This window comes from Megascapheus bottae, chromosome 17 (genome assembly GCF_031878675.1).
Source record: "Megascapheus bottae isolate mThoBot1 chromosome 17, mThoBot2.hap1, whole genome shotgun sequence".
Classification (NCBI taxonomy): domain Eukaryota; kingdom Metazoa; phylum Chordata; class Mammalia; order Rodentia; family Geomyidae; genus Megascapheus; species Megascapheus bottae.
The window spans coordinates 5781577-5808187 of NC_143525.1; the positions used below are offsets into that span (position 1 = coordinate 5781577).

Consider the following 26611-nt stretch of genomic DNA (forward strand, 5'->3'; position numbering starts at 1 on the left):
ACAAGCATGTACCACTGTGAACAACTCTCAGTTCAGAGGAGGTCTTCAAGAACTTTTCTAGCCAGGCTGGCCTCAAACTTTGACCTTATCTCAGTCTCCCAAATACCTAAGATTACAGGTATGAGGAACTGGTGTATAGCCTAAAATGCTTTTTACATGGAAATTTTCAAGTTTTAAAAGTGGATAAAACTGTAATAACCTCCTCTATAACCATCATCCAGCTTTAACAACAACCAATGTCTGGTTTCTTCTTCCTCCCCTTCCTCCCCCCACCTCCTCCTCCTCCTTCTTCTTCCTCTTTTCTGTCAGCTTTTTCACTCATGGATAACACTCTACCACTTGAAATATAGCTTCATTTCCATCTTTTTGGTAGTTAATTGGAGATAAGAGTCTCACCAACTTTCCTGCCCAGTCTGGCTTTGAAAAATAATCCTCAGATCTCAGCCTCCTTAATAGGGTTATAGGTATGAGCTACTAGCACCAAGAGATAATAATGCCATTATCATTACTAGGATGATGATGATGATGATGATGATGATGATGATGATAACGATGATGATGAGATATGATGGTGTGAGAGGTTGAACTCAGGGCCTCATGCTTGCGAGGGAAGTGCTCTACCACTGAGCCCCATCCCTATTCCTACCAATGTTACCCATCTTCTTTTTTGAAATTTTTTAGTTTTTTTCTTGTTGAAGTATTTTCAAGGAAATTCCGGACATGATACCATTTCAGACTTGAGAAGACTAAAATGTAGTTGTGTATTTGATACAGGAGGTTCTATTTTCATGTGGGAGAACAAATGAGAAAAAAAAATCAGTAGGGTAATTTACCGCACTGTAAACTTGAAAAGTGTTGTTTTGGGGGCAGAGTTTTGCTGAGGATTTGTTCTGGAGTTACTGCAGAGAACTGAACCACACAACCTTCTCTGGCTTTCTTCTAGGTAAACCACGGAAGAGAACGTTCCATTGTATTTCTGAGATGAGCAATCTGCTGTCTAAAAAATTAGGCCTGGTTAAGCTAGGGGACGATCCCTGCAGTCTGCTGGTAGACATGAAGGATGTCAGAGGTCTGGTTTCTGGGTGCAGTAAATACAGGGACTTCATCCGTCTACTGCCCGTCCACCTCTCCAAGTACATTCTAAGTATGCTGGGTAGATTAGGGGACTTCTCAGAGACCTCTCATGTTGGCCAAATTCTGAGGTTTATGGGTCTTTCTCCTCCCCCTACCAGGAATGCTGGATAAAAATAGCCTGAACAAATGTATTCTTGTGAGCCAGCACTGGGCCTCCTTGGCCCAGCAGGTCAAGATGGAGTTGTCCATGCATACCTTCATTCAAAACCAGATTTCCATATTGCAGGTACTTCTGATCTAGAAGGGATATGTTTGGAGACCACCTTTATTTCCCCTTTGAAGCCTGCACTCTCCATTGCTCACCATCTGTCTTTCCCTTGTCAATGTACCTAGCAGGGATGAGGTATAGAAATCTCTTAGGAACAGAGTGAGACAGAACCTTTCCAAACCCTCATGACCACTAGCCCAACATGTACAAGATCCTGAGTTTCATCACCAGGACCTCAAAACCCAAACAAAACAAAATCTTTAGAAACAGAGCATTCTCGTTCCCTGCAAGGAGTTCTGTTGGAGCTCACACAATAAGAAAACTATGAATGGTGGGTGTCATACCTGTAATCCTAGCTACTAAGGAGGCTGAGATCTGAGCATTGAGTTTAGAAGCCAGCCCAGGCAGACAAATCCACAAGATTTACTGGTTTTTGTTTTTTAAGTGATGGCAAAGAAGAAGTGAGCGATAGATCGATCGATCGATCGATCGATAGAGGCAGGCAGACAGAGACATAGACAGAGACACATTCTCCATGCAGGAAATGGGAGTAAAAACTTATTCCTGAGACTCCTCTCCAGTTAATCAGCAAAAAGCTCAAAATGGAAGTATGACTCAAGTGGTTGGGGCCAGCTTTGAGAGAAAAAAAAGCCAAGCAAAAGCATGAGACCTTGAATTCTAACCACCAAATGTATTCCATTGTGTACATATACCACATTTTCTATGTTCATGCTTCTGCAAGCAGACACATAGATTGCTTCTAGACCTTGGCAGTTGGGAATAGCGCTGCACTCTGTTCTGTACATAAGAATGCAGAGGTCCCAATGTAGGAGCCACAGTATCTTTTCTTCCAACCAGGGATCTTACACAAAAGGAGTAGATCCTAACTATGCCAACAAGCTTCCTATCCCTATTCCTAAAATAATAGACGATGGAAAGCGCATGCGTGTGAAAAATTCAAAGTGGAAACTGAGAACAAAGGTGGGTCTCCATGGCATCTGGGGTAAGTAGCACAGGAGTCTCTGTGTTCCTATTGGTCAGTTCAGACTGACACCCAGACTCAGCCCACAAGTCAGGACACAGGCTCATGGGAGGTACCAGGGCTTGAGGGAGAGTCCTGTATTATTACCTGTATGCAATCCACTGCCCCTCCATTAACCTTGATGTCTCTATCTGTGGGATGGTGCCTAGTCTTGCATTCCCCCCTATCACCACAAAGCAGTACCCAAAGGAAAGCACTTAAAAGGAAGACCCTCCCACCCCCACCATAGGGAAGCCTATGGGGGGCATCTGGGACCCTGAGTAAAGCTGACTTCGTGTATTCCCTCATTAGACTGACTACAGCCTGTGGACTGCCTACCAGAACCAGGAAACACAGATGGTCCAGATGGAGGAGAGAAATGTTTTCTGTGGCACCTACAATATCCGCATTATCTCTGACATGTGGGTATCAGGCTCAGAATCTAGGGCCTCAGGGACTCTTGATTCACCCTCACTGGCAACTTGGGATTCTCCTGATACCTCACCTCCACCCCATCACTGACTTGGAAAGACATCCCTCTTTTGTCCTTGTCAAGATCCTTCCAGGCACTAGGACAGCAGGAGTTTAATTTTGTATCATCCCCTTCAGCTGGGAGAGGACATTTTCCCCCTTATAATTTATATTTTGACTAAGAACCTTTGCACATGTAAACATGAATGAAATCCTTTTTTGAAACTTTAAAATATTTTTTCCAATTTGAAAACTAATACATGCTTATTGGTGGGGGGATGGGGAGAGTACAAATGCCAGAAAATATATAGAGAAAATTAATGATTTTCTAGAATCCTGTCAGCTAGAGATAAACACCCTTAACATTGAGATCTCCCCTCTAGAACGTTCATATTTTAAATAGAAATGGGGTTTGATCATGCTTTTTATAACCCAAGCTAGCAAAGCTATCCATGAATATCATCATTATAAAATTGAGTTGTGTGACATCATTTTGATATGACACAGTTAAAAGGCCCTGTACTGGGCCTCGTGTTCAATTAGCTTACTTGCCTGGCTAATGCCCTACCACTAGAACCATGCCTCCAGCTTGACTTTTGATGGTTATTTTGGAGATAAAGTTTATCAGACTTTTCTGCCCAGGCTAGCTTCAAAACTCAGTCTTCCAGATTGTAGCCTTCTGAGATAGGCTTATAGGCATGAGCCACTAGTGTCTAGCTGTCCTTCACTCTTTAGTCACAAGGTTACTTATTTTTGCCATGGATCTTATTAAGTAATTGTATTTTGCAAACAGACAAGCTGCTATGGAGTTTATATGGTGGTAATTGTTCTTTAGGTGATGAGTAATTAAATTCTAGATATAACATATGGGATGAGAGCAAAAATAACAAGAATTACTCCTCATGATTCCTGCTTCTTGGGACAATTTCACTTTATTCTGTGGTCCTAGTGTACTTAGTAATAGTATCTTCTTTTACAAAAAAAAAGTGTCTCAATTTAGCTAGGCACTGGGGTTCATGTCTATAATCCTAGCTACTCAGATGGCTAAGATCTGAGGTTGCACTTCAAAGCCACCCTAGGCAGGAAAGTCTGTAAGATTCTGATCTACATTTAACTATCAGAAAACTGGATGATGCTGTGGGTCAAAGTGATAGGGTGCTAGCTTTGAGTGAAAAAGCTCAGGGACAGTGGCCATGCCCTGAGTTCAAGCCCTATGACCTACAACAACACAAAAAGTCTCAACCTAGACAATCATTTGGGCTTCCTACTCATATTTTACCTATTTGCTAATAATCCCATGATTGGAAAAGTAATTCAACTTAGATGGTCTTATTGGACTATGAGGTTATTGTGAACAAGGTCCGTGTTTGATTTATCTTTGTATTTCCCCTAAAACCCAACTTAGCACAGACATTTGAACATAAGGAAGGCAACTTGGAGCTTGGTTAAGCAAAAAAGAAAAGAAAGGAAGAAAAGGGTAAAAGAAATGCAGTGCCCACAGGCTTTTCAACTAGGGTCCTCTGAGGTTTTTCATGAATAAAGATTCCATGGCCAAAGAAGTTTGGGAAGTGCCATATATTCTATGCCATATATTCTACCCTCAAAGATTAACATATATTAGTAGAACATTGTTCCCTTTATTTTTTTATTATTTTTATTTGCCTATTTTCTTAATTGCCGATGTTTTTTTTTTTTTTTTGGACAGTCCTGGGCTTGAGCTCAGGGCCTGAGCACTGTCCTTGGACTTTCTCAAGGCTAGAGCTCTACCACTTGAGCCTCAGCACTATTTTCGGCTTTTTTCTATGTATGTGGTACCGAGGAATCGAACCCAGGTCTTCGTGCATGCTAGGCAAGCACTCTACCACTAGGCCAAACTCCCGGCCCCACCTATGTACTTTTTAGATTTAGATCTGCCTGAAATGGGCTTTTATCATGGTGTGACCTGTTAATATTTGGCTCCCTTTTCTGCATCCTCACTCATGGAAGGGCATAGAACTTTCCATTATTCCATTACTTCAGGCGAGGTTATGTTCTGGCCATAACATTCTTTTTTTTTGGGGGGGGGAGGTATGGTTGGTTGTGGGGCTTGAATTCTGGACCTGGCCCTGTCCCTGAGCTCAAGGATAGCATGCTACCACTTGAGCCACAGTGCCACTTCCAGTTTTCTGGTGGCCAATTGGAGAAAAGAGTCTCATGGTGCCTGAGCTGGCTTTGAACAGTGACCCTCAGATCTCAGCCTCCTGATTATCTAGAATTACAGGCATGAACTACCAGTGCCTGGCAACACTAACTTTTTTCATGTACCATCCACCTCTCCCCCACCCTCTACACTTAGATGGGACCGAAGCAGAATCATCCACTTTGCTGGGGGGAATCTGATAGCTGTGGCATCAAATCGGAAGGTCTACCTTCTGGATATCTTACAAGTTAAGGAGCTGCCCATCGAGTTCCGAGGCCATGCTGGGAGCATCCGGACCATCTTCCTGTGTGAAGAGGAAATGTTTCTCCTAACTGGGAGTTATGACCTCAGTATCAGGTGACTAGTCCAAGGAGTCATGATTGTCATCCCACCTAGGGCCAAAAAGGAGGTCAAGGGAAAAGTGTGTCTACTTCCTCCTTTTTGTATTTGTGGAAAAGTTATCCTGAATTCTAGAATACCTATAATGGCCACAGCAGTGGCTGATGCTTCTGATTCTTCCTCCTCCTCCTCCTCCTCCTCCTGCTCCTCCACTTCTTCCTCTCCTCCTCCTCCTCCTCCTCCACTTCTTTTTCTTCCTCTTCCTCTTCCTCTCCCTCTCCTCCTCCTCCTCCTCCTCTTCTACTTCTTCCTCTTCCTTTCCCGCTCTCCCTCCCCCCTCCTCCTCCCTCTTCTCCTCCCCTTCCCCTTCCTCCCCTCTCCTTACTCAGCAGAAAGTAATTTTTATGTGTATGAAACATAATATACTATAGAACAAAATGGCATTCTACTCTGAATACATATATACATTATACACAATACAATAAACACCCATCTTCCCTTTACTCAGACCGATACATATAACATTCCTTCACCCTAATCTCCAGATCTTCCCCCTCATTGCTTCTTCCTTCTTTCCAACACTTTGTAATATTGCCTTCAATTTCATATTCTTTTTTTTTTTCAATTTCATATTCTTATTCCCTTGGCTTTTGTGTGTGTGGGTCATGGGGCTTCAACTCGGCCTGGGCAATGTCCTTGAGCTCTTCAGCTCAAACCTACGTCCCTACCCCTGGGCCTGGGCACTGTCCCTGAGCATTTCAGCTCAAGGCTTCTACCCTGCCCTGGAGCCAAGCCCCACTTCTCGTTTTCTAGAGGTTAATTGGAGATAAGAGTCTCAGGTCCTTCTGTGCACGGCTGGCTTTGAACCTTGATCCTCAGATCTCACCTCCTGAGTAGCCAGGATTACAGGCATGAGCCACAGTGCCCGGCTAGCACTCTATTTCTTGAGTCACAGCTTCACTTTTGAAATTTTGGTGGTTAATTGGAGATAAGAGTCTCATAGACATTCATACTCAGACTGTTCGAACCATGATCCTTAGATCTCAGGCCCCTAGTAGCTAGGAGTACAGATTTGAGCCTCCAGGGCCAAGCTCTTTATTTTTTCAGTTTGAGGGGGCTGTTTTGTTTTTGCATATATATAAGCTACTTTTGCTGTTTTCTGAAGTCAGCATAAATGAAATCATATTTTAAAAAGTCAGGCAGGCATCAATGGCTCATGTCTGTAATTGTAATCACTCAAGAGGCTGTGAGATCTGAGGATCACAGTTCAAAATCAGCCTGGACAGTAAAGTTCATTGCACTCTTCTCTCCAATTAACTACCAAAAAGCTAGAAGTGGAGCTATGGCCCAGGTGACAGAGTGCTAGCCTTGAGGGACAAAGCTAAGGAACAGTACCCAAATACCCAAGTCCTGAGTTCAAGCCCCAATATCAGCATAAGGAAAAGAAGTTATAGGTACCTACTTTTTCCACTGAACTTTGTTGTTGAGATACGCCTGAATGACATTGACAGCCATTAATTTATTTTCAATAGATATAGTATTTTATAGGATGAATATGTCATAGCTCATTTATTCCTCTGGCTAGGAATATTTGCATCACTTTTACTTCATATTTTTTTCCCCAGGGATGCTACTATAATCTTGCCTGTATCATTTGGTGGCCACATGCCGGAGAATTTGTTTGTTTGGTTGGTTTTTGTATTGGCAACAGTGAGGTTTTACTTTTTTTTTTTTTTTGCCAGTCCTCAACTCAGGACTAAACTCAGTGCCTGGGCACTGTCCTGGAGCTTTCTCAAGGCTAGAGCTCTACCGTATGAACCACAGCACCATTTCTGGCCTAGTCTGGGTATGTGGTATGAGGAATTGAACCCAGAGCTTCATGCATGCTAGGCAAGTACTCTACCAGTAGGCCATACTCTCGTCTCAGCACTGAGGTTTTAAACTCCAGGATTTGTGCTTACCAGGCTCAGATTATCCTGGATCACCATCTTCCTATTCATCTTTATTATACGATCCTTTAGATATGACTTTTGATTTCCTGTATAGCTTGGATGACAGGTGCATGCTGTGATACCCAACCAAGCTTTTATTGGTTGAAATGGGGTCTTATGAGCTTTTCACCTAGGCCTGCCTGGAACAACAGCCCTTCTGATTTCTGTCTCTTGGGTAGCTCAGCACTGGTGCCAGGCTTCATTATTGACATATAAGACTGGAAAAGTCTTCATTGTGGGGGTTTATCTGACGTTGAGTAGCATCCTGGACTAGCTCTTCCCTCCCTGCTTGTAATTACCAAGAATCTTTCTACATACTTCCAAATTTCCTTTGAGAATAGGAATCACTGCTGATTGACAACCACCATATTTATGTATTTAATTATTCACAGAAAAATCTACAATGTTACTACTACTACGACTACTATTAATAACTGCCCTCAAATTAGACTAATAGTGCTACAACAGGGAACTTGGCTTTCAAGCACCTATTGTTCTCAAGGATCGTTTGGGCTCTTGGAAAAGTCTCAATATTAAAAAAAAAAATTTCCTGCAGATACTGGGATCTCAAAACTGGGGCCTGCATAAGAATCTTCTATGGCCACCAGGGGACAATCACATGCATGAATGTCTACAAGAACACGCTTGTATCTGGAGGAAAAGATGGCCAGGTAAAAGGTGAGAACTGCTTTTTATTTATTTATTTATCTTTATTTATTTATTTATTTATTTTGCTGGTTGTGGGTCTTGAATTCTGGGCCTGGACATTGTCTCTGAGCTCTTCAGCGAAAGGCTACTGCCTTACCCTTTGAGCAACAGCACCACTTCTGGCTTTCTAGTGTTTAACTGGAGATAAGAGTCTCAGGAGGCTGAGATCCGAGGATCAAGGTTCAAAGCCAGCCTGGGCACAGTTAACCTCTAGAAGAGAGGAAGTGGGGCCTGGCTCAAGGGTAGGACAGTTGCCTTGAGCTGAAGAGCTCAGGGACAGCACTTGTGACTTAGGTCTATAATCCTAGCTACTCGAGAGGTGGAGATATGGGGATTGTCTTTCAAGGCTAGCCAGGGCATGAAAGTTCAGATTTCTTCTCCAGCAATAGTTACATATGTTAGTGTGCACCTGACATCCCAAGTTAGAGGGGAAGCACAATGGCTGTCGTAGATAGATAGATAGATAGATAGATAGATAGATAGATAGATAGATAGATATGTACATAAAGTTTTGAAATGTGATCAAATAAAAAAACCTAAAATGAGGAGATTACCTCACTTGGTCCTCAGAGAACCATTCTTGGCTGTGAGCAAAGCGAAATGTAGCTATGGAAGAATGATCAGAGATAGGCAACATTGCTGACATGTATGGTGGTAGAGGAAGGGGCTGTGTGAGCCAAGGAATGTGGATGGCCTTCCATAAGGTCATATGGAAGGGCAAGGAAATGGACCTCCTCTAGCCTCATAAAAGAGCAAATTCCAGCTGACACCTTGACTTTAGCTCTTTGACATCATGTCAGACTTCTGTAAGATGATATATTTATGTTATTTTCAGTTGCTATGCTTGTGGTAATTTGTCTAGCATCCATAGAAAACTAACACAACAAGGAGGAAGTTGTGAGAACACATAAGGAAGAGTATCCTGGAAGCAGACACAGGTATCTAGGGCTCCAGGCAGTTATTAAATAAATACAGCCATCCCTCTGTGTCTATAAGGGATCAATTCCCAGACTACATGAATACTCAAAGCAAAGTATTTGTGCATATACATTCACACTTTTCACCTGTAATTTAAACATCTCTTGATTACTTACAATACTGAATACAATGCAAATGTTTTTTGAATAAGTGCTATACTATACATATGCATACATTATATATATTTATATATTTGTATACGTGTAATATTGGGATTTGAACACAGGCCTCGTGCTTGGTAGACAAGTACTCTCTTCCATTTGGGCCATATCTCCAGCCTGATGCTGTACTGTTTTCCATGATATTTTAAAAATTTGTACTTGCTTGGATGGGAGGATGTGAACTGAGCCTGAGAGTCGACATCAATAATCTCTGAACTCAAGAAGTTGAAACAGAAAGATCATAAGTTAAAGGATGGTATGGGCTACATAAGGAGATCCTGTCTCAACAACCATTTTAAAATTTAAAAACAACCATGTAAAAATATGGGTTCCCTATAAAAGAAGGAAGGAAGATTGAAATGACAAGCCATGGACCCAAGAAGCTATATTATGTCAGAGGCAGATGGTATGGGGAGAGGGGGGGCGAAATATAGGAAAGGAACAGATCTGCTGAAGAAATCCTACTCCTTGACTTTGTTATCTTTCTCCCAATTGCTTTAGGGAATACAACAGCACAGGTGAAAATGGCCCAGGTGAGAGTTTGAAGATATGGACCAAGTGCTAGAGCACCTGCAAATTCAAACCCTAGTAGAGATAGACTACTTTTTGGAGATATTAGGTATGGGTCAGGAAGAGATAACACTGGACATCTTCTACGGTTTTCATTTAGGCTTATTGGACATAAACTGTTTAGCAATCGGGTCCCAGGCCTCAGTTCCAGCATCAGAGCCAAGGTCCTCTGCAATGGTGGCTCTCCCAAGGACCCACTGTGGAGGAGCCTGCAGAAGCGACATCTGGGGTCTGACTTCATGGGCTCATCTAACTTTTGCTTATGTGATACAGAGGAAAATTCTCCTTTAACCCTGCTTCATACATTGTCTTCCCCTCTTGCCCTCCCTCTCCCCTTTTTCCCATTTAGAGTGGGAATTACACACAGGGAATTGCCTGAGGACATTTAAACACAAAGACCCCATCTCTGCCGTCCAGATCAGTGATACCTACATTGTGAGCAGCTGTGAGAGAGGGCTCATCCATGTGTGGGACATTGTTAGCACGCAGCTGGTAAAGGTGAGCAAGCAGAGGGCTGGGAGTAGGGCCAGGAGCTCTGGTGGTTACTGATGAGAAGAGATGGATGATCTGTCCCCCTCCTTGGAGCTCCCCAGACCAATTTAGAGCAACTGAGTTGCAGCCACAAAGGTTCCCCAGGAGGTTATTCTCAATTCAAGTCCCCCCCCCTACAATATGACCATATTGACATAAGGGTAAGAAGAGAAGGCAGCATTATAACTCAGAACTCCATATGAACCTTAGGGCCTTTTCACAGACACAGAGTTAAAGTACCTTTTATGGATACCTGAACAGATTTTTGTGTTTCATTTTCTTTTTTTTTTTTTTTTTGCCAGTCCTGGGCTTGGGCTCAGGGCTTGAGCACTGTCCTTGGACTTTCTCAAGGCGAGCACTCTACCACTTGAGCCTCAGCACCACTTCTGGCTTTTTGCTATGTATCTGGGGTACCGAGGAATTGAACCCGGGTCTTCGTGCATGCTAGGCAAGAACTCTACTATTAGGCCAAACTCCCGGCCCCATGTGTTTCATTTTCTTATTCTTTTCTTCCCTTTACTTTTTGTTTTTGGTCAGTTGTGGGGTTTGAACTCAGAGTCGGGGCACAGTCCCTGAGCTTTTTTGCTCAAACCTAGTGTTCTACTACTACAGCACCACTTAAACGTTTTTCTGGTTTGATATTAGATATTAGATGCCCTATCTGGACCTGGCTTTAAACTGTGATCCTCAGATCACAGCTTCCTGAGTAGCTAGGATTAAAGGTATGAGCCACCAGTGCCCAGCTCCCTTTACTCTTTCCATAGAGAGAAAACATGAAGGACTGGATTAGTTCCTCACTACCCTCTGATGAAGAAAGAACACACTCGCTGCCTTGAAGTACATTGGATGTTACTTTAGATCATTTTCTGTTGCATTAACAAAATATCTGAGCCTGGGTAATTTATAAAGATTTGAAGTTAGGGGCCGGGAGTTTGGCCTAGTGGTAGAGTGCTTGCCTAGCATGCACCAAGACCTGGTTCGATTCCTTGGTACCACATACATAGAAAAAAGCCGGAAGTGGTGCTGAGGCTCAAGTGGTAGAGCTCTAGTCTTGAGAAAGTCCAAGGACAGGGCTCAGGCCCTGAGCTCAAGCCCAGGACTGGCAAAAAAAAAAAAAAAAGACTTGAGGTTTATTTGGGTTATAGAAGACAATGACCACAGCACTAGCACTTGCTTGAAGGCTTCAGAAACAAAACATGTGAGACAGCACTGTTTTTTATTTTTTCATTTTCTTAAACAAAGCTATCCACTGCCATGATAATCCATGAATTGACATTCAATTACATTCATCTCCCAAAGGTTCTACCTAGCTCCAGACACCATTAGTATATGACTTTAGAGATTAAATTTCCAACACAGGAATTCCATGGGACTCCACAGACAGTAGCAGATATTCATCACCATGTGTTTACTGGATTTGGATTCCTTGATCTTAGTGGGCTGGAACACAGGATCACAATAAAAGGGATTTGCCACACGGATTTTTGTCTTTGTAGTTGAACCTCAACTGCAGGGACAATGACATCCCCTGAACCCACTAGGACCTGGCAAGAGTTGGAGTATGGAATATCTTATCCTTCACCCCCTGACAGCAGAGGAGAAGGATTTCTGAACCCTTCTGGTGCTCCAGGAAGATGGGGCTGCCCTAGACATAGACCCACAAGGCCTGTCCCTGGTCATATTCCTGCTGAGCTGAGGAGAGAGCTCTGCAGAGAGGAAGGCAGGGACTCTTCCAGCCTTCTTTGAGCAAAAATAGCCAGCTCAGGGACATGCCAAGCAAGTAACAGTCTTAATGGGTAGAGTGGCTTTGGGATTCTTGACCTTGTAGGAGTTCAGAAATCCAAGTTAAACAATGGAATTCCACATAGCCAACAGACAAGATAAAATAATGGCATTCGCAGGGAAGTGGATGAATCTAGAGGGAATCATGTTGAGAGAGACAAGTCACGACCTAAGGAACAAAAGGCTCATGGTATTCTTAATATGTGGCTATTAGATCCAAACAGTACAAGAGCAAGGACTCAATATTTGCATACCCAATGCTATGGACATGGTAATGGGGAAATATAAACATAACTATACAGACATAAAAACCTATGACTCTATAGACACAATGTTTTATTTCATAAACTGATATATATATCTAGGACATTCAAATCCTTAGCCTAATTTTGATTAAGTTCTAAAAACTAAGTGCCAGTGATTGTATATAGAGATTCCCTTCCTGAACACTTGTTTGTTAAACCTGTCATTTGAAATATGATGTAAAAATCAATGTTAATAAGTTCTTTAATAAAAATCCAAGTTAAAGAGGGTCTAAAAACTGTGTCCTTTTTTCTCCTAGACTTTCATGGGGCATGAAGGAGCTGTGAGGTGCCTGTTCTTTGACCAGTGGCATCTTGTTTCTGGAGGTGTTGATGGCCTGGTCATGGGCTGGAGTATGGTGGGGAAGTATGAGCGGTGCCTAATGGCCTTCAAGCATCCAAAGTAGGTGCCAGGGAAGTGGGGACCAGCAACGTGACATTCTCTCTCTTTACTAGTGTGCGTTAGACTGCAGTCTTCAGCAGAATAGTCCCCTGGGGTTCCTGGCTGGTCACTGGGCCTCTCTAATCATTTCACATATTTCTGCTCTCCTCCTCTTCCACTTAGCCCTTTCTTTCCCTCCCATTCTTCCAGCCAGTCTCTCCCTTTCCTTCATTTGATACTCTTGAGAAATAATATGGAGAAGTTATTAAAAAGGACCCTGGGATCAAGGGGTTGAGACAAGGTCTTGCTAATGTAGCTCAGGCTACTCTAGAACTTATGATCCTCCTGCCTCTGCCTCCTGAGTTCCAAGATTACAGTTATTCAAATTGTGTACTTGTGACACATGTGAAAGTTTGTATGGCACCTGTCAAATGTATGAATGCTGATAGAAGACTGATTTTAGATGTAAAACAATGCCACCTTTCAACTTCCCTTGCCATTGGTCTTTATCCCAGGAAACGTGCATTCACAAAGCCTTAAAGTGATGTGCTAAAGACGTAAAGGATACTGAAGGCTACCTGGGCATGGTGGCTCATGCCTGTAATCCTAGCTACTCAGGAGACTGAGATTTGAGGATCATAGTTCAAAGCCAGCCTGGGCATGAAAGTCCATGAGACTCTTATGTCCAATTAACCACCAGAAAACCCAGAAGTGGTGCTGTGGCTCAAGGAAGGTAGACTTGAGTTGAAGAGCTCAGGGACCATGCCCAGGCCCAGAGTTCAAGTCCCACAATTGACAAAAACAAAAACAAAATCCTGAAGGCTATTTGTATTGATAGATAGATAGATTGATTGATTGATTGGCTGGTTCTGGACTTGAACTTGGCCTGGGTGCTATCCCTTCCCTGAGCTTCTCTTGCTCGAGGGTAGCACTCTACCACTTGATCCACAGAACCACTTCTGGATTTTTGTGAATTTATTGGAGACGAGTCTCATCAACTTTACCAGGCTGGATTTGTACTGCTATCCTCGGATCGCATTCTCTTGAGTAGCTAGCATTACAGTCATGAGTCACCCAACAACTCTGCTAATAGAGGGCTTTTTTTTTTTTAAGGTCATACTTATAAGTCTGAGGACTAGATTCTATTTCAGGAGAGTGAATGGATTTCATTTTTCATTCCAACTTAAATTTAATGATGATGGCTGCCTGGAACCAATTAAGACATGTTCAGAGGTCATAGCCTGGTTTGTTTGGAAAGGATGTTACGATTCTGTCATGGATACGGTTTCATAGGCTGCCGGATGCTATTCTTAGATTATATGAATATTTGTCTTCCAGGAAGCTAAATGCATCTTAATTGATGAAAAGAATATGTGGATTTCCCAGGGGAATGTACCAGGGGACAATTGTTTAATATGTTACAGCTTTAGATGTCCTCATAGAACTTAGGACCTCCTATTTGCTTGGTTTGCTTGCTTAGCTGACACTCTACCACCTAAGCTATGACTCCAACTTAGCTGGTTATGTTACAGATGGAATCTGAAGAACTTTCCTACCCAGGTTGGCCTCAAATTGTCACCCTTCAGCCACCCCAGTAATTTCAGCCACCTTAGTAGCTGGTATTACAGGCATGGTACAGGATTTATTTTATTTTTGTCAGTACTGGGGATTAAACAGGGCCATGCACAAGTAAGGCAGACATTCTACCACTTGAGCCACACCTCCAGCCACAATATGATCAAGAACACTGGTCTTATAACAGGTATGAGGACATGGGAACGTATGTGCATGATCTTTTGCAAGGTAGGTGCTGGGAGATAGCTGTATTCACAAATTTATCCAATCCCTGGCTTATATCAGTAAGCCATTTAGTTTGTCATCTAGTCTATCAAAGCCTTGCTCTCTAGAAGGGAGTCAAATTTTATGATGACACTTTGAAATTGTAACTCTGATTTTTTAATCCACTAAAAAAGATTTATGAGGATTTGGTTACTATAAAATAGTTTATTCCTTCAAACCTGATAGTTTGGTTGCCATCTCAACAATCCATGAGCTTTCTATCACTGCTGTGAGATCTCCCATGTGATGTCTCCACTAACATTACCATTCTTTTTTTTTTTTTCCCAGTCCTGAGCTTGAGCTCAGGGCCTGTCATTGGACTTTTTCAAGGCTAGAGCTCTACCACTTGAACCTCAGCACAACTTCCAGCTTTTTTTTTTTTTTTAATGTATGTGGTACTGAGGAATCGAACCCAGGTCTTTATGTATGCTAGGCAGCATTCTACCAGTAGGCCAAACTCCGGGCCCCAAACATTACCATTCTTATTGAGCCCTGTAACCTGGCATAGTCACAGAAAAGCCAGATATCTAGAAGATGTGGCCAATGCCTTCATCTGTAGGTCCCTTCTCCCCACTCCTCAGTAATAATGTCTGTAGGCATAAACATTCTGTAAACTTGTTCAGTTAACTGATAACAGGGACTGATCAGTTAGATTCATTCAGACCAATGAGTTAATTAATTTAGTTGATATTTGGATTTAAATCCACAGCTGTATGCATATTAGGCACTCTAACCCTTGAGCTGTACTTTCCCATCAGCTCACTTTTTATTTTCTTTTTTGTTTTATCAGTCATGGGGCTTTGAACTCAGAATTTGGGCACTGTCTCCGAGCTCAATTAGTGCCTTGCCACTTTGAACCACACTCCACTTCAGGTTTTCTGATGGTTGATTGGAGATAAGAGTACCATGGACTTTTCTGCCTAGGGTGGCTTTGAATAGTGATCCTCAGATTTCTCCTCTTGAATAGCTAGAATTACAGATGAGAACCACCCACCAGTACCCAGTTCATCTCAATATTTTCTTTTTCTTTCCTTTCCTTTTCTTTCTTTCTTGGGGCTTGAACTCTGGGTCTGAGCCTTGCCCTTAAGCACTTAGCCATGGCACCACTTTCCTTTTTATTTTCTGCTGCTTAATTGGAGACGAGAATCTCCACACTCCAGCTGGCTTTGAACCTCGATCCTCAGATCTCAGCCTCCTGAGTAGCTAGAGATTACAGGTGTGAACCATCAAGCCCAGCTATCTTGGTCAACTTAAAGAAAGATTTCTTAGTTATGTAGCTAATGATTAGTTTATCTTTTCAAAGAATCAACATTTTGCTCCATTGATTGTATATATTCTTTTTCTTTTTTTTGCCAGTACTGAGGCCTGGGCACTGTCCTTGAGCTTTCTCAAAGCTAGCACTCTACCATTTAAGCCACAGCACCACTTCTGGCTTTTTCTGTGTATGTGTACCCAGGGCTACATGCAAGCACTCTAAGGGCTACACTTCTGGCCCTTATATACTCTTTCTGAGTTCTCTATTTATTTTGCTATAAGCTGTATTATTTCTTAACATTGTCTTGATTTGGGCTGAGATGTATCTTAAAGTTTCTTAAGGTAAGAAGTATAGACAGCCAGGGCTATAAAATTGCTCAGGTACTAATGTAACTGTATTCTGTATGTGTGTTTGTCTTTTTTTCTTTTTTGCCAGTCCTGGGGCTTGAACTCAGGGCCTGAGCACTGTTCTTGGACAGTTTTTGCTCATGGCTAGCACTCTGCCACTTGTGCCACAGAGCCACGTCTGGCTTTTTCTGTGTATGTGGTACTGAGGAATTAAACCCAGGGCTTCATGCATGCTAGGCAAGTACTCTGCCAGTAGACTATGCACCCAGCTCTGTGTGTTTGTCTTTGATATAGAGTCTTGTGATGTGGTCCAGGCTGGTCTTGAATTCAGGATCCTCCAGCCTCAGTTTCCTGAGTTCTTGGATTTATAGGTGTCAGTCAGTGTGTTTCAATATGTTGTATTTTTATCTTTGCCTGAAAATAATCACTAATTTTCTTTCTGATTTCTTTGACCGGCTTTAGCCCTCCCTGCCTGCCTGCTTAAACATCAAGGTTTACCAAGGATGACAGTTTATGGCTTCCTCAGGTCTTTCCTAAGCATATTCACTTGCTTGGGAATATATCTGAGATTTTCATGGCATTAATTTTCCCAGCATTTCCTCCATGGCTTTCTATTGGGTGTATTTGCTCACCTGGATTTCTATTGCTTTAAGTAATAGGGACTGAAATTTTACCTGTTAAGTATTTTTAACACATGCTCTTCAGGTAGCAGCTTAAGCATTGCTTGTATTCTTAAGCAAAACAAAGACAAACTTTTTGAGACAGTCTTCCAGTAAGCCACCAGACAGAATAAATAACTCATTGAAAATGAATCTGTTTTGCTCTGTCTGGAGCCAGGAATGTGAGTTTTATTTTTACAGCTACCATTAAACTTGGAAGTGGAGCACGGGACTAGTCAGTTAATAGGCCACAAGGCATACTGTTGTTGTTGTTGGTGGTGGTGGTGGTGGTAGTAGTGGTAATGGTGGTGTGTGTGTGTGTGTGTGTGTGTGTGTGTGTGTGTGTGTGTGTGTGGTGTGTTTGCCAGTATTAAGGCTTGAACTCAGGGCTTGGGTGCTATTAAAAAAAAGTGGGGCTGAGAATGTAGCTTGGTGATAGAGTGCTTGCCTAGCGTGCATGAAGCCCTGGATTTGATTCCTCAGTACTGCATAAACAGAAAAAGCCAGAAGTGGTGCTGTGGCTCTAGAGATAGAGTGCTAGCCTTGAGCAAAAGAAGCTCAGGGACAGTGCCCAGGCCCTGAGTTTAAGCCCTAGGACTGACCCCCACCCCCATCCCCCCCCAAAAAAAAAGAAAAAAAAAGACTCCAACTCTTTTTGTGCAAAGCTGGTCATAGCTCCACTTCTGGCTTTTGGGTTAATTGGAGATAAAAGTCTCATGGCTCCTTAGATCTCAGCCTCCAGAGTAGTTAGCATCACAAATGTGAGCCACTGGCAACTGGCCTTTGCATACTGTTCTCACTGACATCAAGACCATTTTGCTTGTTGAAGTGTTCCTTGACTTACTGTAAGATTTCAGTGGGTTTTTTGTTTTGTTTTTGTGTTTGTTTTGCCAGTCCTGGGGACTGTCAGGGCCTGGGCACTGTCCTTGGACACTTTTGCTGAAGGCTATTGCTCTGCCACTTGAGCCACAGCACCACTTCTGGCTTTTCTGTGTATGTGGTACAGAGGAATCAAACCCAAGGTTTCATGCATACTAGGCAAGCATTGTACCACTAGGCCACAGTCCAGGCCCCACGTTTCAGTTATTTTCTAAAATTCTGAAGAAGTTTATTCTGACAGTTTTTGTCCGTTTTTGTTGCTGTTAATAATAGAATTTTGTAGTTCTTTTCTCCAACGCTCCCACTGACGCCATCCTCTGAGGTACCTTGGATAAACAAAAGGCAAGGAAGGAGGCAATTTATTTCTAGGATAGAGATAAAAGCTGATAGAAGATTGAGTTATTCCAACACTAATGTGTCAGGTACCGAGCTGCTTTTAAAAATATCTTCATTAGTTTAATCCTGTCAGCAATCAAGTAAGGCAGAAGTCAATGTTCCTTTTCATAGGGAGGGAAAACTGAGCAGGTAAACAGTAAATAGTAGTCACATTTCAAGATCAGGTTTTCTTTCTCTTTTCTTAGTGGTACTGGAAATTGAACTCAGGGTCTCAAACTTGCCAGGCAAGTTCTACCACCTGAGACATTTAAATTTTGCTTTAGTTATTTCAGGAATAGGGCCTGGCATTTTTGCCCTGGCTATCCCAACTGTGTGTGTGTGTGTGTGTGTGTGTGTGTGTGTGTGCCAGTACTAGGACTTGAATTCAAGGTTTCCAGCTCTCACTTGGCTTTTTTTTGCTCATGGCTGACATTGTACTTGAACCATACCTCCACTTCTTGCTTTTTGCTGGCTAATTAGAACTAAAAGTCTCATGGATTTTTTCTGCCTGGACTGGCTTTGATCCTTGATTGCCATATCTCACCCTCCTGAGTAACTGGGATTACAGGTATAAGCCACCAGTGCCCAATATTCCCTATTCATTCTTCCCTGGGTAACTGGGATGAGAGGTATGTACCACCATATCTAGTGATTGGTTGAGATGGATTCTTGCCAACATTTTTCCTAACCTGGCCTTAAACCTTGATTGTTTTAATAATGCCTCCTGGTGGATGTGATTATAGGCATGCTCAATATCAGATTTTTCGGATGCTAGGCCTCAGTGATAGAAACTGAACGACCATATGTCACAGGATCCTAAGTAAAGTATAGGTCCAGTTCAGCAAAGACAAAAGAGACACACAAAGAAGTAAATCCTTCTATCTCAGGATGTCCCTTTCCCAGTATGTGACTACCTCATAGGAAGAAAGGTACCAATTGCTAGGCACTCAGGAGGCTGAGATCTGAGGATCATGGTTCAAAACTAGCCTGGCCAGGAAAGTCAGTGAGACTCTTATTTCCAACTAAAACCCTCCCTCCAAAAAAGCCAGAAGATGTGTCTGTCTATCTACCTACCTACCTATTTATCTATCCATCTAGCCATCCATCCACCAAATAAGGATTCAAGCCACATTGTGCTCCTTGCTCTTTTTTAAAAAATATACTAAGCATGCTCTGTCTTTTGAGGTTATTGTTTTTTTCTCTTTTGTAAGTAGCCAAGGCCTTGCCAAATCCTCATTTATTCTTTGAATACTGTGAACTAATTATCATACTCTGTAAATAGGAGCAGGCAGTCACCTTCTCAGCAAAGTTATACTGAAGCCTGCTAACAAGTAATACCATTGCTGAGAGCTAGGGGAGCTTAGTGGTAGAGCATATGCTAAGCATATTTGAGGCCCTGGATTCCATCCCCAGAAATGGAGTAATTAGGCTTATCAGGATTGAATAGACTATATATCTGTGACCCAACTTACACCAGATGTCATGAGGATTTTATTGAAAACATCTTTCTAGGTCTTTTCCTCATCTCCCTCTTTCCTACTGACCATTGCAAGGGGACACCTATAAATCTAATCTGGGGTGCACATTTTCTTATGAATGTTTATTCACTGAAATAATTAACACCACTAATTTAAGTCCAAAATGATACTGTCTGAGTTTAAGATTTTTGTTTTTTATAATCTCTCTCTCCCTTCCCCCTACCCCTCTCTCCACTCCTGGGGTTTGACTCAGGGCCTGGGCACTGTTGTCCTTGGACTTTTTTTGCTCAAGGCTAGTGCTCTATCCCTTGAGCCACAGTACCACTTCTGGCTTTTTCTGTATATGTGGTATTAAGACATCGGACCCAGGACTTCATGCATGCTTGGCGAGCACTCTACCACTAGGCTACGCTCCCACCCCCCCTTTTTTTCTTATACATTAATACTATTTAGAAAGAATCAAAACATTGAAAAAGATAGGTACCAGTGGTTCAAATCTGTAATCTTAGCTACTCAGAAGGCTGAGATCTGAGGATAGAGGTTCAAAGTCAGCCCCAGCAGAAGTGGTGCTTAGCTCAAGTGGTAAAGTGCCAGACTTGAGCAAAAAAGCTAAGGAACCAAGTCTAGGACCTGAGTGCAATCTTTAGTACCAACACAAAACAAAAAACAACATTGAATGATTCTTTGAGTGACTTTCTGTATAAGTAAATAGCTAGGAGCCAAATTTTCCCTCAAACAATGATGACAGCAGCCTTTTATGTCATTTGTGTCACTATGACTTAGTTTGCAGACAAAGTTCTAACTGCAGAATGAGAAGAGGTCTGTCTGAATGTTAAGGGTTTATATCTAGAGTTAAAAAACGTTAGTTCGAAGACAGTTGTGGCCACTCTCTCCCAACCACACACAAAATACCCAAAGTACAAGCAAACCCAAGCAGCTTCCCAGAAGGTAGGTACTACCTAAATGTTTCGTTCCCTTCCAGGGAGGTGTTGCAAGTGTTCCTCACCTATCTCAGGATTGTCAGCGCCTGTGCAGATGGCAAGATACGCATTTACAACTTCCTCAATGGAAACTGTCTGAAATTGATAAAGGTTGAAGCCGGAGCTGATCCCGTGCTGTCCTTCTTTTGTCATGGCAACAGGTGAGTGGTAGTGCAGAGGTCAAAGCCATGATTGATTCTGTTTGGATGAATTTTTTTTTTCCTTCTGGGACACTAGTCTAGAATCACAAGCTAAAGAGAGGGGTTAGTGCTTCTTTCTGATTTGGGCTGTCTTGTGGGAAACAATTGTGCTTTGCACAAAACTTCCTGGAGTTCATTCTTAATTCTTTCTGGGTGTTCAATCAATGAGTGTAATACAGCTCGTCTTTTAGAACCATAGTTCTGCTCAGAGGCTGCCTTTGCATACTCTTTGATCACATATCAAACAGCCCAGAATGCCATCAACTGTCTCTGTTGTCATTTCTAGTGGGTGTCACAGTAGCAAAGTCCAGTAAGGGAGAGATGAGCAAGTTAGTGCTCCAGTACCGTGGCTGAAGTCCACTTGAATATGTTTCTGTGTTTAAGAATAGTTTTTACACGCAATGTTGCCAGTGGCTCACACCTGTAATCCTAACTTCTCAGGAGATGGAGTTATGAGAAGCAGTTCAAATTGGATAGGAGTGTCCAGGATTTCCCCAGGAAAATCCTCAAATAGCCAGAAGTGGAGCTGTGTCTCAAGTGGTAAAGTGCTAGCCTGGAGCAAAAGAGTTCAGGGACAGAGAGTTCAAGTCCTAGGACCAACACAAAAAAAGAAAAAAATAGAATAGGTTTAGCATGACAGGACAGAAAGCAACTAAACAGAATTAGCCTAACTTCTAATGGAAGTTCACTGTTACTATTTACTATCTTAAAAGAAAAGAAAGATACTGGCAATAAGGCTCAGCAAATAAATGCTTTTCATTTAAGAAATGATAATACTATAAAGTGTTGTAGTAGAGTGCATGCCACTATGTCTGAGGTCCTCAGTTCTATCCCCAGCACCCAAATAAAACAAAAACAAAAACTCTTGGTTCTCACCTTTATTCATCCAGACAGGTGATTTATCCTTTGAAAAGAAATTTTGAGGGCTGGGAATGTGGCTCAGTGGTAGAGTGCTTGCCTAGCATGCATGACGCCCTGGGTTTGATTCCTCAGTACCACATACACAGAAAAAAATTGTAAGTGGTGCTGTGGCCCCAGTGGTAGAGTGCTAACCTTGAGCAAAAGAAACTCAGGGACAGTGCCAAGGTCTTGAGTTCAAGCCCTAGGACTGGCAAAAAAAAATTGCTGGTGCTTGAACTCAGGGCCTGAGCACTGTCCTTGGGCTTTCTCAGAGCTAAAGCTCTACCACTTGAGCCACACCAGCACTTGTAGCTTTTGCTATGTATATGGAATTGAACTGAGGAATTGAACCTGGGCCGTTGTGCATGCTAGGAACATACTCTATCACTAGGCCAAACTCGTGGCCCTCAAAATAATTTTTTTGAGACAAGGTGTCAGTACATAGCTCCAAGCTAACCTGAATGCACAGTCCCCCAGCCTTAGCCTCTGCACCCAAGTTGGATTACACTCCCACTTTAGATTATTTCCTTTATACTTAAGTACAAATAAGTCAGAAAGAGGTTTCTTTATTGGATTTGATTCCTTGAGTTCTATTCTAGAGTTTCCAACCTGAAGAACCACTTTCCTCGGGCATGGGTATACATTAAGGCCTTCAAACTTCAGCCTATATCTCAATTTCTCTCTCTCTCTCTCTCTCTCTCTCTCTCTCTCTCTCTCTCTCTCTCTCTTTCTCGCTCTCTCTCCATCTCTGCTGTGTCTCTGTCTTTCTCTTCTCTTTGCACTGTATATTTTGGTGGGCTCCATGCTCCTTTCATGGGCAATCTTATTTTTGTTCCAGGATGGTAGTCAACACAGCGAGCAATATTCTCATGTTCCACTTTGAGGATGTGAAGTGGCAGTACTCCCAGGAAAGAAGTAAACCAAAGAAAAAGGAGAAAGAGGAGGAAAAGGAAGACAACCTTGGTGATACTGTTTCCAAATCTAACATTCATGTTCAGACCCTAAAAGAGTCTGCATCTAGTAAACATGTAGAAACCCAGGAGTTACCAGCAAAAAAACCTAAGTCCCGTACTCATGGGAAGCCACCCAAGTCACCTTCAGGTAAAGGAATGTAATGATAACGATGGTTTCTTTGTTTGGTCGATTGACCAAGGATTTCTTTGCAGTATAAATCTTAATCCCGGCCAGGAGTGTGGTCTAGTGGTAGAGCATTTGCCTAGCATGCATGACTCCCTGGGTTTGATTGTTTGGTACCACATACATAGAAAAAGCCAGAAGTGGTACTGGGACTTAAGTGGTAGAGCACTAGTCTTAAGAATATCCAAGGACAGTGCTCAGACCCTGAGTTCAAGCCTCAGGACTGGCAAAATAAAGATTGTAGGCATGGCTCACTGGTAGAATGCAAGCATAAAGCCTTGAGTTCAAATCCCAGTACCACAAAAAGACAAAAACCACAAAACTGTAGGCTAAAAAATACTCTAAGAATGTATTACAGAATGTGTTCTCTTTCTATTTCTGAAACATAATGTGTACCTGGAAGATATCAGTTATAGGGCCAGGAGTTTGGCCTAGTGGTAGAGTGCTTGCCTAGCATGCATGAAGATCTAGGTTTGATTCCTTGGTACCACATACATAGTAAAAAGCTGGAAATGGTGCTATGGCTCAAGTGGTAGAGCCTTGAGAAAGCCCAAGTATGGCTCTCAGGCCCTGAATTCAAGCCCCAGGAATGGCAAAAAAAAAAAGATATCATTTATAAAAAGGTGTGTGCGCGTGTGTGTGTGTGTGTGTGTGTGTGTGTGTGTGTGTGTGTGTGTGTATGTGGCTGTATAGGGAAGGTAGGAGCTAAGGTATAGATCATATGATTTATGCCACTTATAACATCTAAAGAATGGATTAAGGAGGCTGGGAGGGTAGCCTAGTGGTAGAGTGCTTGCCTAGTATGCACGAAGCCTTGGGTTGGATTCCTTGGTACCACATACACAGAAAAAGCCAGAAGTGGTGCTGTGGCTCAAGTGGCAGCGAGCTAGCCTTGAGCAAAACGTGTCCAAGGACAGTGTCCAGGTCCTGAGTTCAAGCCTCAGGACTGGAAAAAAAATGAATTAGCCAGGCTGCTGGTGGTTCATGCCTGTAATTATAGCTACTCAGGAGGCTGAGATCTGAGGGTTACAATTCAAAGCCAGCTAGGTCAGGAAAGTCCACACTCTAAACTTCAGTTAACCAGTAAAAAGCCAACAGTGGAGCTGTGACTCAAGTGGTAAGTTTCAGAACTCAAACACACACACACACACACACACACATACACACACACACACACACTCATACACAGGCTGAATTATATGTGGTTTACACTACCAAGAGTCTCTCCTTTGATCTGCTCTATAAAGTACATGAAATTGGATTCACAGATCTATATAGAAAACACCAATAGTTGACCTGTAAGCATATCACACTATAAATAGCCTGCTATTATTTGAGGAATTAACAGTTTTAGAGGGTTTTTTAAAACATGATAATTAGTAGGAAAAGTGTGTGAGAGGGGAGTCAGGATGTGACCCAGAGCTTAGACTTCATATGGCAATCAGTAATGAATGATACAGTGATATTTGGGGTAAAAATATCAATGGTTATGAGCACCCAGTATTACTGATTTATATTAGCAGTTCCTCCATTAGCCAGGCATTATTGAATTATATAGTGACTATTGTTTCTTCAATCCTAATTTGCTATGTTGACAGAGACAACTGAAAGCCAAGGAAAAGACAAATCATCCCCAAAAGATGGCAAGAAGACAGGTGGTTCTGTTCATAAGGAAGAAATTGCCAAGGATGGTGGGCAAAAGAATTTGGGAGAATGCAAGGATGAAGATAGTATTCTTGGTGATACTTTATTCTGAATTAGTATAAAAATCTAATTTATTTATTTATTTATTTTCGTCAGTCATGGGGATTGAATTCTAGGCCTGGGGCTCTCCTTGAGCTCTTTAGCTTAAGACTAGCGCTCTATCCTTTGAGTGGTGCTTCTGGTTTTCTGGTAGTTAAATGGAGATGAGTCTCATGGACTTTTGTGCCTGGGCTGACTTTCAATGGGGGTCCTCAGATCTTAGCCTCTTGAGTAGCTAGGATTACAGGCGTGATCACTAGCACCTGACTCTAATTTCTTCCTTTTCATCTTCTTCCTCCTTAATCTTTGTTCTCAGCAGGCTAATACCTTTGCTTCTCTTTCAGAATGTATACAATGCCTAGATTCCAAGAGGAACTTGTCTCCACTGGTTTCTTGTCCCCATATAAGCTTGAGACCACACAGTAAAACTTACCCTTTTAGTTTCTAGTTCACAACCTGCCTTATTCTTTGTCACCCCATCTTCTCATTTCTGGCACCATTTTGAATCATCAGTCTGAGTAAATGACACAGCAGAAGAAAAATTTCATGAGAAATGGAAAGAGTGGAAGAGAGAAAAAGCCAGAAGTGGTGCTGTGGCTCAAGTGGTAAAGCACTAGCCTTGAGAAAGCACAAGGATAGTGGTCAGGCCCTGAGTTCAAGCACTGGCAGATATAATTACTGTTGGAAATCAAGCACATTATTATAAATCTATAAGGTCTTTTTTTTTTACCAGTCCAGAAGCTTGAACTCAGGGTCTGGACACTGTCTTTGGGCTTCCCCAAGGCTAGCACTCTACTACTTGAGCCACATCACCACTTGTGGCTTTTTCTGTGTATGTAATACTGAGGAATCAAACCTATGTCTTCGTTCATTGCAGGCAAGCACTCAACCACTAGGCCACACTCCCAGCCCTATAAGATCTGTTTTGTGTGAAAGTCATTTCCATGGGAAGTTTGAGAAAGATGTAGTCCACTGGAATTATTTATGTTGCTTTCAAAATCATGTACACCTAAGTCATATACTGGTGGCTCCCATCTGTAACCTAGTTACTCAAATCTGAGGATTCAAGCCAGCCTGGGTGGTAAAGTCTATGAAACTCTTATCTCCTAGTAACTACCTGAAAACTAGATGTAGAGCTGTGGCTCAAAGTGGTAGAGCACTAGCCTTGAGAAAAGGAGCTCAGCGACAGTGACCAGGCCCAGAGTTGAAGCCCCAGGACTGACAGAAAGAAAAAAACCCACACATCTAGAAGCTATACGTTACATAAGCGCTAGCATATGCATTTAAGAACTTAGTTTGTTCAATCATTTCTTCTGCTCACCATGTCTAACTTCTTCAGGGATTTTTGCCCATCTGATCCATATCTGTTGAACAAGTCTTCAGTATGAGAGGCAACTAGAATGCTTCTGTTTTCATGACTAAGTACTTAATATATCTTACAGAATGCTGATTTCCTTTCCTTTTCCTTTTTCTGTCTTTAAAATCAGATATGAAAACTTCCATTGACCTGGAGAGTCAGCTAAAGAAAAAGTCATGGAAAATCCCAATGACACCTGACCGATTTCTCTTGACTGTCAACGCTCTTCAAAAAGCTCATAATTCGGGGGAATTTGCTTATCCTCATAGGCCCCAAATCCAAACCATTGATGACTTACAATCTTCAATTTCATATCCAAGGAAGGTCCTAAATTTCAAAGAAAAATCAATTCAACATGCAATTGATCAGTTGAAGTCAAGCCATCCTTCCCTAGATGTGAAACAAACCAATATACCCCTTAAAATCCAGAAACTGCAGCCCAACTTGAAAAACTCTTTGCATAGTCCCAATATTCAGTCTACCATACCCCAACCCATGGTTATCTCCAGGTTCTCTGACAGCTTAAGGAGTAAAGAACCATTGACGAGTTCCATTGAAGGGGCAGTCCGCAGTATGGGCCCTCTGAGCAGCATGCAAGTCATTAAACCCACGCGTACACTAATTCCACAAGCAAGTGTCAGCACTCTGCCTCTCAAGAAAGAACGGCCACGATTCTACACAACCCTAGATCCTCTTCGTACAAAC

General features: G+C 42.2%; 1 protein-coding gene across 1 annotated transcript in view; it reads left to right on the forward strand.

Moving 5' to 3' along the window:
• Window positions 1-26611, forward strand: part of LOC150050899 (F-box/WD repeat-containing protein 10-like) — a 31114-nt gene that overhangs the window by 4233 nt on the left and 270 nt on the right. The window contains exons 3-14 of the mRNA XM_090349522.1: window positions 944-1144; window positions 1233-1360; window positions 2201-2323; window positions 2676-2785; window positions 5170-5370; window positions 7900-8021; window positions 10110-10258; window positions 12636-12778; window positions 20572-20730; window positions 22508-22770; window positions 24405-24545; window positions 26037-26611. The exon at window positions 26037-26611 is cut by the window's right edge and continues 270 nt beyond it. Of these exons, the coding sequence (XP_090205648.1) occupies window positions 944-1144; window positions 1233-1360; window positions 2201-2323; window positions 2676-2785; window positions 5170-5370; window positions 7900-8021; window positions 10110-10258; window positions 12636-12778; window positions 20572-20730; window positions 22508-22770; window positions 24405-24545; window positions 26037-26611 (2315 nt within the window). The remainder of the gene's footprint in view (window positions 1-943; window positions 1145-1232; window positions 1361-2200; window positions 2324-2675; window positions 2786-5169; window positions 5371-7899; window positions 8022-10109; window positions 10259-12635; window positions 12779-20571; window positions 20731-22507; window positions 22771-24404; window positions 24546-26036) is intronic.